At 40.4% G+C, this 16,040-nt stretch overlaps 1 protein-coding gene across 3 annotated transcripts; it reads right to left on the bottom strand.

Annotated features, from left to right (window-relative positions):
* Positions 1 to 6,571: 6,571 nt before the first annotated feature.
* eme1 (essential meiotic structure-specific endonuclease 1) lies at positions 6,572 to 15,534 on the bottom strand. Of its 3 annotated transcripts, none has more exons than XM_072667509.1 (9): positions 15,087 to 15,534; positions 12,507 to 13,240; positions 12,223 to 12,350; positions 11,092 to 11,181; positions 10,551 to 10,675; positions 9,985 to 10,108; positions 7,926 to 8,041; positions 7,564 to 7,753; positions 6,572 to 6,913 (listed from the first exon to the last, which is right to left on the bottom strand). In XM_072667509.1, exons 2-9 carry the CDS (start codon positions 13,213 to 13,215, stop codon positions 6,737 to 6,739), a joined length of 1,659 nt encoding a protein of 552 aa, XP_072523610.1. In that variant the 5' UTR covers positions 13,216 to 13,240; positions 15,087 to 15,534; the 3' UTR covers positions 6,572 to 6,736. The 3 variants fall into 3 exon arrangements, with proteins under 3 accessions (XP_072523610.1, XP_072523613.1, XP_072523611.1); XM_072667512.1 differs by having other exon boundaries at positions 15,339 to 15,534; XM_072667510.1 differs by having other exon boundaries at positions 15,343 to 15,534.
* Between the last annotated feature and the right edge of the window lie 506 nt (positions 15,535 to 16,040).

Raw genomic sequence — 16,040 nt, 5'->3', positions numbered from 1 at the left:
AAAACTGTGTGCATAGTTTGTGTACTCTCCAATGAGCAAAGTGGAGGAAAAGAGCAAAGAAAAACCTCTTTCTGCAATAACGATGCAACCTTTTCCCTCTGAGGTAAGAACTCAACCTCAAGCGCAAGCAGCCGCAAAGTTATGCTTTCTTGCACTTTGCAAGCTCTCAACCCTCTGAACTCTTGTTTGCTAGTGAAGAAAAGAGAGAGGCACGGATGTTTAATGATTTTTATTTATTTATTTATTTATTTATTTATTTCGAAGGAAGCAAGGAAAAACTGATTGAGTCCTGGCGGCAAGGAAACCAATACATGCCCAGCCCAATTGAATCCTGCATCAAACTAGACAGCTTTATGTATTCCTGCTGTATTAATGACATGTAAATAGTAATTATGCGACTTTGGTTGGAGTGAAAAATGCTCAGATGTGGTTTTGCAAGCCAATTTACCATCCTGTTATTTTGCACCAGAATAAAACTCAATGACTTTCCTTATATGGTGGTATTGTGGGGAAATAAACTCCACTAAGCTCTGCTTTTATTGGCTGGTTTATGACACCGGTGACACAATCTGTATAGCATAGTTTCTTATCATCTCAGTGAAATGTGCTGTTAGCAAGCTGAAAAGATTGTAGCTGGGTTAGCTTTTTGCCTGGCCCCTATTCACTTCCCTGGGATCGGCTTTGAAAATGCTTACCAGTAAAAGCCATTCTGTTAGTGTTAGCTTTTTAGCCTAGCACGAATCCCTGTTGCTCCTCCTGGCATTCACTTCATCTTGCACCTCCAGCTTTGTGGACAATTGCACAGGAAAGGCTGCAGTCATGAGGCCGGTTTCATGTAGCAACCTGTATTACTCTGGAGGTGATGTGCTGCTCTCCAGAATCACCATATTCTCCTTAAGTCGGCATCTCTTTTCTTACCACTTCTCGAGTTTTGACTAAGGCTTTTGCTTGTTGGTTGGGGGTTATGTAAATTTTGGGGGTGGAAGTATAATGGGTCAAGACTGTTACGTAGCATTTCTGTATTCCAGCCCTGTTTTGGTTATGCCAGATTTTTGTTTGAATGAGGACACTCCAGCGTGTGAGGTTCAGGGGATGTCAGTTCCTTGTACTGAACTCTCATTATTCTACTGTGGCAATACAGTCAAAATACAGTTTGACATTCCAGGACACTTTTAACACCATTATATTGTTTTAGAGAATATTTATTCCTCATTTTGCAGTCCATATTGCCATGAGGCTCAAGCTTCATTTGGAGAAAAGGAAGAACTTCATGGCATGCTAAACATGGATAATGCAAGATGACCTGGCTTGTTGACATATTATTACCTAGTCCTCTCAGTGCCTTAGGGAGTACTATAGAATCCATCCTAAATTGGGACTGAATTCTAATGTAGTGCTTTTCACTCACTGCCGGTCTGTCATGAATTGCATTACGCTGGCCAGAGCTTCTCAACAAAACCTTGTATATAAGGGGTGAGTGCGAGTGCGAGTGTGAGAGAAAGAGATGGGAGGGGGGCGCCAACAAAAACGTGGCTCAAAAAAGCCTAGCAGAGCCTGCAGCACTCTGTCTTGTGTGACGGCCGATAAGAAGGCCCTTTTCTCAGAGAGATGAGCTGAGTGGAGAATGTCTGCTATGAAACAGTGACTAACGGCCCATTCTGCTCACCACCGCATAGCTTAAGAGCAACGTGGGCTGACACTGACCCGCTGCCACTTTTAGACCATATAAATCTCAGAGAAGGGCCAACTACAGTCTCCCACATGAATTACACAGGAAACAAAGCCTGAAAACAAAAGTACAAAATGGATTATGGGGACACATCACAGCCTGAGTGTAGCTACTGTCCAGACAACTCAGTATGACTACAGCTGTAGTGTATATATAAATATATAAAATGCAGTGATCAATAGTGTGACTCTGGCTTTTGGAAATATTGATCTCTCAAAAGGTTGAAACATGAAAAATGAGCTCTATACAAATCATCATTATTAATGTTTTTTTTTTTTCATCATAACCTCAAAGCAATTTATGGGGGAGTTTTGATAAATCTGAAAAAACAGATCACGATGTGATGCAAAAAAAAGTAAAGGGGCTCTAGAAAGGACAACTGCATGTGTAATGTTGAATAGGTAAATGACAAGAGTGACATACTGTGACTAAACCAGTAGAACTAAATCACAGCAGTAAAACAGGCCAATTAAAAAAGAAAAAAAAAACAGATGGTTGCAGAACAGTCTCCATGACTTATATGTTCTCCCCCTTAAAACCATACCTACACCTAACCCATGCTGAGTGGCCCAGTGGGCTAAGCTGCTGTTTCTGTGATCAGAGGGTTGCTGATTAAAATCTTAGTTGAAATCCAGGATTTTTTTTCTTCTTAGCGAGATGTTCAAACTTGTGGAAGTGACGAATCTCTCAGAACTACAAATTAACCCCAAAAAGCAAACCTAAAAGGGCCCCCTGGGTGGTCCAGTGGACTGAGCTGCTATCACTATGAGCAGATAGTTGCTGGTTCAAATCTTAGTTGAAAAGTGAGCAGCTTGACTGCTGGTTCAGATCTTGGTTGAAAACCAGGATTTTTTCTACATAACAAGATGTTCAAACGGGTAGAGTGTTCTGTCAAGAATATCTCAACTACAAATTAACCCCAAAAAGGTTATCTAAAGGTGGTCCAGTGAACTAAGGCACAGGCATAGGCATGGCCACTATGACCTCAAGGGTTGCTGGTTCAAATCTTGCTTGAAATACAGGATTTTTCTTTATAGCGAGATGTTCAAACTTGTGAAAGTGAAGAAACTCAAAATAACAAAATAACCCCAAGAAGCCAACCAAAAAGGACCACCTGGGTGGTCCAGTGGACTAAGGCAACTGCACTGTCACTTTGATCAGAGGATCACTGGTTCAAATCTTGGTTGGGGTTTTTTTCTTCATAGCAAGATGTTCAAACTCTTGGAAGTAGAGGAATCTCTCATAACTATAAATTAACCCCAAAAAGCAGACCTGAACATGCCCCCTGGGTGGTCCAGAGGACTAAGGTGTTGTCACTATGATTAGAGGATTGCTGGTTCAAATCTTAGTTTAAAACCAGGATTTTTTCTTCATAGTAAGATGTTCAAACTTGTGGAAGTGAATCTCTCATAACTGCAAATTAACCCCTAACCCCCTAAACCAAAAGGGCCCCTGGGTGGTCCAGTGGCCTAAGGTGTTTTCACTATGATTAGAGGATTGCTGGTTCAAATCTCAGTTGAAAATGTGAGCAGTCTGACTGCATGTATGTCAGAGTGGGATGTGTTGATTTACCTCTTTAGGTAAGCTTTTTCAGGTTCATTTGTAGTTATAAAAGAAAGACATTTAACTTTCCCATCTTTGAGCATCTCTCTATGAGGAAAAACCCTTGTATGCTATCCCCCACTGCACATTATGACCCTTATGCTAGTGAGAGCACCCTCTCCAACATGTGTGTTGCATCCAACTATTCATTTCTTGACCAAGCAACCCTCTAACCATGGGGACTATGCCTTAGCCCACTGGACCACCCAGGGGGCCCCCTTACAGCTTACAGATGTGAGAGATTTAGCCACTATGATCAGAGGATCACTAGTTCAAATGAGCAGCTTGACTGCAGACATGGTTTAGGGGGTGTGTTGGTCCACCCTAACCAGTGTCAGAGGCATCACAAGCAATGGAGGGAGGAGCACACATGGGTTGAGTAATTGGCAGCCCAAAATGGAGGAAAAATCAGATAATCAGCAATGTTGGACATGGCCGGGGCACTGTTTTTTAGTCTGCAAGCCCAGTGTCATTACCTTGAATTTGGGGGTCAGGGGTGACTGTGACCAGCAGGCTACGCATCATGTTAAAAGCAGCATTTAAGACCATTTCTAAATTACTCCAGTGTTAAAGACACACTCATTATTAAACTGTGTTGGAAATTGCTCAGCAGAGCTTTATTCTTACATAAAAATGAGAAGATTCAAGTCAAGTGGCTTTTATTTTCTGCTGTGGAGCCACATAAGGGCAGTAGACGGAGCCACATGTTGCGGACACTCAACTAGACTAAAGACTAAGGCTGCATCCCAATTGCACACTACACACTAATTATACGATATACTGTATATTAACCTTAATAGTGCAGGTGTGGCAGGTTTGTACATGAAAACATGTTTCTATGCCAACACACATTACTGCTTGGCGCTGTTGCCACTTCTTTTGCATCGCTAGCTGTCAATTTTTTCCTAATAATTGTTCCAGACGTGAGTAGCTCCTGCCTTTCCGTGGAATAACAGTGTCCATCATGACCATACTCAAAAACCTACTGGTATTGTAGATATCTGAGTATACTTTGACACTGACACTTAACATACTCAAAAAGCTAGTAATACTAGCTGATTAGAACCCTAACATAAGATAATTACCACCAAAAGACAAAATGAACTACAATAACATAGTGTAGCTATACATATAAAAGTAGCATGTCTACATAGCATGTTGGCTACATAATAAAAAAAACAGCAAATTCCCACATAAACAAAACCTTTCGAACCGGTCAAACAGAAAAACAGCAACCTTGGTTTGACCTCTCGCTTTTACCAACCTTTTTCTTTCTTTCTTTAGCAGTGAAAGCTGCTGTAGGTACCTGTGTGACATTCTTGCTCATATTCGTGAAGCCAGTTCTAGTAGCTAAAGAGCAGTATGACTCCAGACTCCACACATGAGCAAATGAGTACGTGCACAGTGCATCTGTAGGGAGGTAGGAAGGGAGACAGGCAGGCAGGCAGGCAGGTAGGCCATCCTGTCATTTTATTTGGTTCAAATGAAATGATTTGACAGGGTTTGTGACAATCCTGTTGCATCCGCAGATTTATTTATTTTCTTTTTTCGATTTACTTATTTATTAGTATCAAAATGTGACAAATATTTTAATAAACAAATGCATGCTTCTAAAATAAATAACGTAATTCAATTTTGTGATCATATATGTATATGTACATATATATATGGAGTGTTGTCTTTTAGCATTAGGTGAACTGCTACTCCTACTAAAAAGTGAATGAAATTTAGCCATGGTAATGTTGGCTCTTATTCTGGGTAATAAAAGCTATTATCGTTGAATTTGGAGAACACAAAAACGAGATTTCATACATCCCTGTTAAACAATCACTCCAAGGTGATCCCTTTCAACCCACTATAATGCCTCTGCTTGTGTAATTCCCCCTCAATGCACACACGCCTCTACCTGCTATAGTTTTCATGCAGTCCCCCTTAAAATGTAGAAGAAGTGCTGCCTTCGGGGACAGGGATGTGGCATGCGGCTCATCTCTTAAGCACATTTAACGGCTCGTTACCCCGTTGTTCGTTTCAGGCAACACGACACTCCTTGGTCAGGTGCCATTCGCTAATGTGCTGGAAATGAGCCGTGAGCCTCTACAGTCCTGAGACAGTGGAGCACTGAGAGCTCTGGGAGCCATTTTAGCTCTGAAAATGACAGGTTTGCTGTGGCGCTTTAAGCTGGAAAAAAGTCAAAATAACACAGCATGAGTAAGCAAATTGTTGGTTCCGCAATTACTGGTGCCCTGCTACACACCTGCACACCTCCAGAGTACGACAGCAGACAACATCAGGAGCAAAAATGAAATAAATAAAAAACAAGGGACTGAATGGTCTGTGACCTTTTCTTTGACAGACCATCAAGTAGTAGGTCAGTGTCGCCTGAAAATTGCTATAAGTGTATACCATTTCTCAGAAATACACACTGTGTCTGAGTTTAGAGCTGAACAGAGCATCTTGGTTTGTGGGTTACATCACTAAAGCTAAAAAAAAGAGGGAAGAGAATACCACACTATTAATAAAAACTAATTTAATAACATGTAACAGCTCATTCAAATGGACATATACTGTAAAAACAGCCCTACGCTTATTATAGAGGTATAATAAACAGAGGAACATGAGACATAAAACTGGTAGACAGCAAAAACAGCAGAAAAAAGGCTGGTAGGGGTGTAACGGTACACCATCACGGTACGGACGCCACTGTTTAGTACATATAGTTGAAAGGGTCTATACCACTTAAAGCTACACACACTGTAAAATATAGATGAAGCATCAAGGACTGACAAAGACTGGCAAACACCATGCAAAACACGAGTTCCATCCGGAAAACGTTCAAATGTAAGCCATTAGTGAGTACAGTTTGGATTTACATGGTATTGTGGAAATTGTAGTGGGCTTAGGAGTTTCGCTTGATAACTGTAGCCCTGTTGGCTCTGCAGTCTTTGTCCGATCCACCTTATGGAAAAATGGAAACATGGAAAAAGGTAAAATACTATATATTTACTGTTTATTTCCAGCATTTTCACTTCAAACAAAAAGGAAAGAAAACTGCCCATTCTGTCCATTGTAGTGGGCTTAGGAGTATTGCTTGATAACTGTAGCCCTGTTGGCTCTGCTCACTGTTTGCAGTGAAACTACTGGAAATAAACAGTAAATAAATAGTAATTTACCTTTTTCCATGTTTCCATTTTTCCATAAGGTGGATCGGACAAAGACGTTGCCGGTGTTGTTGGACAGTGGTATGGTAGCTGTGTGCGCAGAAACTCTTGCTTTTGTCCCAGCGTAACAAACGCGGGAACTGTGAGGTCCAATACAAGATACTCTGTGTATCGGTACACCCCTAACTGCAGTATCTCCAGTTTTTTACTCCACAAAAAACTTCTGTAGACAAAAGACAATCTGTATTTATGCCACAGCGTCAAGCGTCTGCTGAGGGTCGGCTGAGTTCATCAACAGGAAGAGTCTTTTTGACAGCTCTGGACCAACCCTGCGGGTCGTCGATGTCACTCCTTCCCCACGGCGGATCAGCACATCTGACAACAGTGTGACTTTGTCCCGCTCTGATTTGCACTGCCGATAAGCCTGTGAACACATACAAGCACCTACTGTTCAAGATCTCCAAAACATACCTGTCATGTTATATCCTCTATATGGACATAAGTATTTGGACATCTGCTCATTTATTGTTTCTTCCAAAATCAAGCGCATTGAGCTTATACCCGTGAAAAGAAAAGATGCTGCTTTTGTTGTTGGATTAATTGTCTGTACAGGGAATGCTTCTTACCAGATGTTGGAGAATTGCTGTCAGAATTTGATTGCATTCAGCTACAAGAGCATTAGGTGAGGTCAGAATGCAGGATGATTTCCACTCCATCCCAAACTCCCCAACTCATCACAAAAGTATTGGATGAGGCTCATTCCAGAGAACACAGTTCCACTGCTCCACAGCTCAATGATAGGGGGCTTTATATGTTTATCTGCTCCTGAGTCTCCTATTCTACTGGCAATGTTTCTCTACAGGGACTAGACAAGCAGTGAGTGTGCATTTGCACATCCGTGTCAGCAATGGGTGCAAGTATCTAAATGCATTCATTGAAACAGACTTCCACATTTGGGCATGGGGTGTATCAGTTAGCACCTCCTCTCTTTGGCAACAGCCAATGCAGAATAGATAAGCAGAACTGTACGTGGATGTGTACTGCTTTTGTGCTAGTGTTAGTGTGTGTGTTTACCTGAATGAGGAGCTGAGGAGAGGGGTACGCGTTTAGTATAGCACTGGCTATGTCAGGGCTGACCCGGTTCAGCTGCTGGATCTGCCTCTTCCACACCTGCAGAAGGCCTTTTCCTGTCCGATCCACCTTCTGACCACCTGCCCACTCACTCTCTAGACAAAAACTGAAGCCTGTCTTCTCCCGTTCCCGCCTAAAAAAACATGTTTGCATGCCCCCACACACACACCCACACACACACACACACACACACACACACACACACAGTGAGTAATGACCCAGCCTGGCCTCTCCGCTCAGCTAGACCATCCATAACTCTGAGCAAAAGAGATGGAAAAGAGAGAAGACATCTGCCACCCACTCACTTGAATGGTGCTTCAGCTACTGCCTTGGTTGACATAGTAACGTAATCAGTAAAGTCCTTCCAGGTTGAGTGAAAGTGGACCTGGACCCCGGTATGCAGCTGCAGGTCAACTAAAGCCTGAAAGGATAATATATGATATATAATATCTTATCTTCATATATGATATTTATAGGATAATATATGAAGATAAACCAACTGCAGTAATTGAAAAAGTGCATGTATATATATATATATATATATATATATATATATATATATATATATATATATATATATAGAGAGAGAGAGAGAGAGTATGTAATAATGACTTTGCAATGGGATATAGCGATATAGCCTTACTGTCACATTAAAAATTAGGTAATAGATATGAGATCAAAGACCAGGTTAGACAACATTAATTGTCTAATTACTAATTAATATATGCACACTCGCCAAATACTGGACAGGGGTATAAATTACTTCAGCTTTCAGTACTTCGGTTTACGGCAGACCGCCCTCAGTACTGCAAAATGACAGAAAGCCTTCAGCTCTTTGTCATTTTTTTTTTTTTAAATGCTGTAGAAAATGACGGAACATTTTCGGTTAGGGGGTTAATGGAGACAAAACACTCATCTTAACCAGGTTCACCTAGGGGTGGTCAATTTGTCAAAAATAAAATAAAATAAAATAAAAAATGGGCCCTTTTCCGACATTTTTCTCTTTTTTTTTTCCTTGGGGTCCACTTACAACGCTTGCGTGGTTCCAACATTGGTTGTAACCAATTTTTACACAACAATCTTTTCCTTCTCTTTATCCCCGAATCCCTGAGGCTGTTTTGCTTGTTGTATATTTAGATAAGGTAAAGGAGCCCCGGTTTTGACTGGCTGTCGAATTCAAATAGCACTCAGAGGTCAATCTCAAAACCTTGTGCACCTTTTTGCTAAGATTTCGGGGCTGAACGACATGCAAAACGCTGCAAAATGGTGTGCAACGGGATCTGAGATAGGGCTGGGCAATCAATCAAAAATGAATCAAAACAGTCATTCAAGAAGTCTAATTGAAATAATCTTGCCCTTGGCCTTATTTATTATTATTTTTTTTTTTTTTTATTCCTCTTAGGCTGAGGCTGCTGCAGCTTGGTGTACATGTAAGTGTTCAAAGAACCACCATTTCCGGTTAAATATATGTCTTCTTGTGTTTTGTCAGGGCTGTATGAATGGGCCAGGCAAAACTTTGGTAGGCTGAATAGATGGAAATATGTAAATGAGAATTTCCCCACTGCGGGACTAATAAAGGATTATCTTATCTTATTATCTTAAAAACATACTCCCCCCTGTCCAGTCTGCGACATGGAAGCAACATGAGGGAGATCTTAAACACAGAGCCCACCGAGCATCTCAAGCAGCTTATAGAATTGTTTATTAACTATAAACAAGGTAAAATATTTAATTAATCATGTCGTGTTGATTTGAGGTCATATCCCCAGCACTAATCTGAGACCCGTTTTCTCTCGTTCGACATGCATCAGTGGTGTTACCGAATCAGCAGTCTGAGAGGGGAAGCGCTCAATGGATTCTAATCAAGTCCTCTACAAATGAGGCTGCTGCAGCTTGGTGTACATGCAAGTGTTCAAAGAACCACCATTTCTGGTTAAATATATGTCGTCTTGTGTTTTGTCAGGGCTGTATGAATGGGCAAGCCAAAACTTAGGTAGGCTGAATAGATGGAAATATGTAAATGAGTTTGTTCTTGTGGCATCAAAAAACTGTTGATTTTAGCAGGCTGTTTTTGCAGCCTAGTTCTTATACACATGATGATATGTTCTGTACAGCCAGGCAAGTGAACAATATATTCTCAAGCTTTAACAATATTAACAGATTAACTTCCAACCATTTTTCAACAAAGCAAGAAAAATTCAGTTTTCCATGATAGTGGCCCTTTAAAATGTGCTTTCAAAACCTCATAATAAATATTTTCTTCACTACATCCACTAAACAGGACGAAGCATGCTGTTTGTAATGAGAAATGCTGTTGGTCTGTGTTGACTTTGACAGAAGCGCAAATATAGAAGGTTAACCTGCCTCCTCCATCTCTATTCGAGACACATCTGGATGCTCCTCTGCATCTTTCCGCTTCCTCTTCTTCACGCCGCCTTCGCCCAGCACTGCATCACGGAACTTCTGACGACTCTTGGTGTTCTGACTTCTGCAAATGAGAAGTTACAGCAGAAATATACAGAGGTGTTTCTCTCGTACAGAGGAACGTTAGGCTTCAGCAGTCTGCTGTGTGAAGTAAATCAGGTTGTTTCTCTTTAGAGCAATGTGACTTCAGTCTATTCTCCAATGGCCTTTAAAGCCATTACTGTTCACTCAGTGTAAAATAGCAGTTTTTAACTGAACATTTCACAAGACCCACACCACAAATATCCAAGTGCAGTGTTACCACAACATATCTCCTATGTGCTGGCAACTACATGAATGTACTGTGACCTATTAAATGTGCACATAGTAAAGCAGTGTTTTATGATACCTTCGGTCATTTCATTAAATTTTTCTTTTACCTCTGCAATAAATACTCAAAGCAACTTTTCAAGCTGGACACAGAGTTTATCAGTGGACCATTCATTTACTTTCCCACTATTACTCACTTAAAATACTTCTCTATATCAATCACTGCCAGACTGAGGTTCCTGCCTGGGTTTCTGGCCATGAGACGGAGAGTCCAAGAGGTCAGGGATATGCCACAGTCAGTCGATCCTCCACACTGTTGCTCCTGTAAATGCAAGCACACACACACACACCAGCTTTACGAAGCTCACTACCAAACATGCCCCTCTGGTTTCAGAAAAAGGAATTTTTGTGAGGTGAGCTTAAATAAAAAAACAGCATATTATTATCAGGAGCTAATAGATCATTTGTACATAATATGAGAACATAATTACATTCATTAATTTAAATAGCTCAATTAAATCTTCACAGGTCAAAACTACAATTTTAGGATGGCCTTTTGCCTTTAAAATCATCCTGCTAATTTCATTAGACCTGCCACAGCATGGAAGCGAAAGACACTGACAAGTCAATGGTCTAATTAGCATATTAATGTTTAGTCGCATAATTCTCACCATCTAATAAGTCTGTCTATGCTCCCTTATAACATAGCTGCAAAAAGCTCAGTGTCGTACTGCTCACCTGCCTGTAGTTGTGAATCATACCGATGAAGTCATCCACTGCTACTTGGATCACTGTATGAGCTTCTGGAATGGACACCAGTTCGCCAGTCTGTGATCAAATGCAGAATTCATGAGGTTTCACGCTTTCCTGAAATCATGTGGCAGTGTGTTAGGAATATGTAATGAGATTTAACTCATATGAGGCAAAAAAGGGTAACATTAAAAAAAAGCAAAAAAACAGTAGCTAAATATTAATTAATGCTTAAAAAAAATTTAACAATATTTTCTGATTCAATGGGTCAGGAAGTTTAGGAAATAGAAGGAAAAATCTAATATTAAGCAAAAATAAATTAATAAAATAAGATACACAATAAGCCATAACCAATAATAAACATTTAATCAGCTATTTCTAACTATGCAGTTCCCAAATACATTGATCCTGAACTGCCTGCTTATCTCTTATCTTACTTAAAAAAAACAATTTAACTGTTCACAATAACAGTAACACAGTCATAGTGCACACTCTTATTCTTACACAACACATATCACAGTATTTCACAGTTCTAAAGCTTAATAAGCTAAAACAGAAAAAAGCTCCAGTGGAGCCACAATTAAACTGCTCTCCATCCAGTAAAACCAGGACTACTTGTATTTCCTTAGTAATGAAAGTATACGTGTCCAGATATGCTTAGAAAAGCATTGCGATATAATTTATTACAATAATAAAACATGGCCATATTAAAAAGCCCCCGTAACAAAGCGAGAAAATGATTTAAGGGTTTAAAAAATAAATTAATAAATTAATAAAAAGCACCTTTGATAGCATAAGAACTACATATCATTAGCACTTAAAGGGCTGATTCGAGTTCACTTTCCTTCCATACAAACCATATATGGCTAAAATCAGGCTGCTAACATACAGACTGTAGGTATACTGTATGTATTAGAGTCACAATGCAGTGCGGCCAATCAGAAGAAAGATCATTTACATACAGTACATCAGTCTTAAAGAAAGTAACACAAACAGCAATCGTAGGTTAGACCCTATACCGAGGCATATTTACATGTTTAAAAATTCTATAGCACATAAGAATAAAAGCAAAAGGACAAAGCCAAAGTGACCGCTTGTGTATGTGCATTCATGACTAGCCTGAGGGCAGGGCGCACGTCTGACCCAGGAGACACTGCGGGGGAGAGGCTGTTTCTCAATGGCACAGCTGCAGCCCATAGCATGCAGGGAAGTCAGGAGAGCTCCGCCACCCTCCAGCTGCAGCAGGCCTACACAGGGAGACAGTTAATCAATACTAATCCATTCAGCAAATACAGGTTAATACTTCATGCCAGTGCTTTTTAAAAAATCAACACAAGTATCAAGGAGCACAGTGGCTTTATTGCCTCCGAGCAGGCAGACGCCGGAGCAACAGTGCCACCTACCTGGATCGACGGCCACCGCCATGTGTTTGAGGCACTCCTCTGGTCTCATGGCCTTCACAGCATCCACCATTGCCTTCTTCTCCGCTCTCAGCCTCCCTCTCTCCCCCTGCTGCTTCTCTCGCTCTGCTCTTCTCCTCAGGGCTTCCTCCTTGGCCGCGTCCATTTCCGCAGGGGTCCGCTTGCCCTTTCGCAGATTTTCCCCTCTTGACAGAGGGTCTTTTGAAACACATGCTGGGTCATAATCACTGCTCTGATGACTAATGTTATTTGAATATTTCCCCTGATAATCAGCCGGCTGGGCTTCAGGGATATGGTGAGTGATTAGGGAAGGTGACGGCTTATCCATTAAGTTTCCGTTATGATTAGCGGACAAGGTCCGACTCTCATGCATGCCTGAGGCTTTAGCCATGTCAGCCTGTTTCTGTTTAAGTCTCATAGCCAGTGGAATAAAAGCCTCTTCCTCCTCACTCTCACTGCTGACCATAAGGACATCACCTCCAACAGCTCCAGCAGGAATGCCACAGGTCCGGGCTGAGACTGGATGACCCCTTTTAGAGTCTGAGCCGTCCACAACCACCAGGTCAGGTTTTGATCTTGGTTCCTCCCGTGTGGTACAGCGCTGTGAGAAATTGATTACAGGGAGCTTCTCCGAGTCACTGGAGTCACTGTCGCTGAACTGGAATACTACTCTGCTGGTGGTCCCCATCATTCAAGCACCACTGGCTTCCTTCACTCTATAGGGAGGAAAAAGATCACTTTAAACGAGTACTGACACTTAAAGCTCTGAAAGCCTCTTATTTTTGTAGAAACCACGACAGTGGTGAAAATCAGGCATTTGGACGAGACCTGGATCTCAGAGTTGAGGGGGGAGGGGGCTTCACACACACACTCGTGCTGAAATGACATCATGATATCGCCAACAAACAGATATGGGAATAGTAGGCCAATTCCTATATGGATAAATATAGAGCCTGTTTACACCTGGCATTCACAGCCTTTTTGGTAATCGGATCATGTTCGGATTTGACTTGTCAAAAAAAACATTCATGCGAATAATAATTACGGTGGATCTTGGCTTCTCTCTCCTTCTTTCTCGTGTGTGTGTGTGTGTGAGCATGTATGCACTCTCATGCTCCTGCTAATTTACTGGTAGCGAGAGCAGTCTTACAGAGCTTTTCCCCTTACGGTTTAAACAGTCAGTCAAATTTTCTGATAGAGCTGTTACAGCAAAGTAGCGTGTGCTTTTTAGCTGAATCTCATCTGATCACATTGGAGACGCATTTTATCGACAAGTGTAAACAGAATCTGGGCAAAAGAGATCCAGATACTTCCCAGGTACAAAACACAGGTCTAAAGAAGCCCACTGACACAGGACTTTTTCAAGGCAGGGTGAACACACGAACACACGGTGAAACAGTGCATACAAGTAGGGTGAACACGCGTCCCATTTTTCCCCAAACAGGTCCTCTTTTTGGGATGTTTGTCTTTTTTTTTTATTATTTATTTAAAAAGCACCAGGCTTTCATGTCAGTATTTTTTCTACAGTCATGAAACACTCTGTGTATGAATGTTACAGTTAAACATCTCTATAAGTCCTGTCTTCTCACCCACCACAACTGTGTACCTGTATACCAGCATCTACATGCAACCATTGGTCAAACTGCTTCTCAGAGATAGAGAGAGAGCAGATTATATTACCATTATTACTATTATTATTACTATTATTATTACATACCTGTTGATAATTTGGCCACATAGGCTATTAAGGCTGCTCATTAGTCTTAAAGGAGAACATGTCTAATTATTAATGTTCATTAACACAGTTGCATGGTTTCAGAGTCCCCTACCCTCACACACACAAACACACACACCTTCACAGAGTCCTACAACTTAGGCCTACTTGAAGCCCCCCTGCTACAACATCCAACATAGTGTAATGTGTTCATTGTGTGGTTGGTAGGATTTTCTTTAGGTTGACATTTAGAACATAAACGATCACATCCCGATTCCAGTATTAATCTCAGTACCAATAAAGAAAACATACAGTTAACATCATAAAATTTTTTTTTAAAAAAAACGTTTTAAATGTACAGATACAGAGTAAAGACACAACTGGGTCATTGGTTTCTTCCATATCTTGTTTTTTAAACCAAAAATAAAAATTAATGTATGTCAAAATGTGTAAATTATATATATATATTTATTTATTTATTTTATTTTATTTTATTTTTTATTTTTTACACATTTTGACATACATTAACTTTTATTTTTGGTTTAAATATATATATATATATATATATATATATATATATATATATATATAAATAATATATAACTTTTCACACATTCCCCAGTTTTTTTATATATATTTTTTATATCTTGACATTTTTATACACTGCAAAAAAGCACAAATAAATATTTGTATTTTTTACCATATGAGAACAGAACATGATTAAACCTGTGTCTATCATTACAGCCCTGTAATAAAAATGATTAAGACAGGCAGAGAAGAGCTCCTGTGCTCCTCGTTAGTCAGTAAGCATCAGTGTTGCTGAGGGTTTGGAGAGCTGCTGACTTTACCCTGACAGACCTGCTTCCAGCGAGCAGCGGGAAGGTGAGGCGGATCCTACATTCACGGCTTTGATGAGAAGGTTTTCTAGGCCAACCTCTCTCATAATGCAGAAGATACAAATACAGCGCCAGAACTACATCAATACTGCAGCGGCCGCGCTGAGCTCAACCCTTCCCTCTCCGTCTCTCTCAGGGCTGAACCGCTGCGCTGCGCTGCCCGCGGTCCGAGATCAGCAGAGGGGGACGTAAACACGCACTCACTCACTGTGGGCTCGGGAAACCGGAGCAGCTCTTCTCACAATCCGCAATGGGGGGGAATAAGGTGGTAAACTCAAAACACTGTAATCTGGACCATCTAATCCCCTGTTCGCCCTGAGCTCCAGACACTGACCAGCCACTGACCGCCCACTGACCAGCCACTGACCAGCCACTAACTTCACAACTCCCGGGTTTCTACTGCTACCTCTTCCTCCTCTGCTTCTTTCAGGGCTTCTGGATGAGGTTAAGGCAGACTACTGCCCCCTACGGCGACCTAGTGGCCCATCACAATATACTAATCTATCCCCTAATAAATTAAACATAAATAATAAAAGAAAAGTGGTGAATAAGTGCATGAAATTGTCCAAACAAACAACCAATAATAATAATAATAATAATAATAATAATAATAATAATATCATCAACATCAACAACAACAATAATAATAATAATATCAACATCAACAACAACACCAACAACAATAATAATAATAATAAGAAGAAGAAGAATATCAACATCAACAACAACACCAACAATAATAATAATAATAATAATAATATCATCAACAACAACAATAATAATAATAAGAAGAAGAAGAAGAAGAAGAAGAAGAAGAATATCAACATCAACAACAACACCAACAATAATAATAATAATAATAATAATATCATCAACAACAACAATAATAATAATAATAATAATAAG

The sequence above is a fragment of the Salminus brasiliensis genome, chromosome 22 (genome assembly GCF_030463535.1).
Source record: "Salminus brasiliensis chromosome 22, fSalBra1.hap2, whole genome shotgun sequence".
NCBI classification, from domain to species: Eukaryota; Metazoa; Chordata; class Actinopteri; order Characiformes; family Bryconidae; genus Salminus; species Salminus brasiliensis.
The sequence above is the reverse complement of the archived record's forward strand: the minus strand, read 5'-3'. Positions and strand labels throughout refer to the sequence as shown.

Coding starts and splice junctions, on each gene's coding strand:
- eme1 (XM_072667509.1), bottom strand. CDS start 13,215: ATGATGGGGACCACCAGCAGAGTAGTATTCCAGTTCAGCGACAGTGAC. Junction 11,182..12,222: donor GACGTGCGCCCTGCCCTCAG/GCTAGTCATGAA, acceptor ATTTGATCACAG/ACTGGCGAACTGGTGTCCAT. Junction 7,754..7,925: donor GTAGCTGAAGCACCATTCAA/GTGAGTGGGTGG, acceptor ATGTTTTTTTAG/GCGGGAACGGGAGAAGACAG.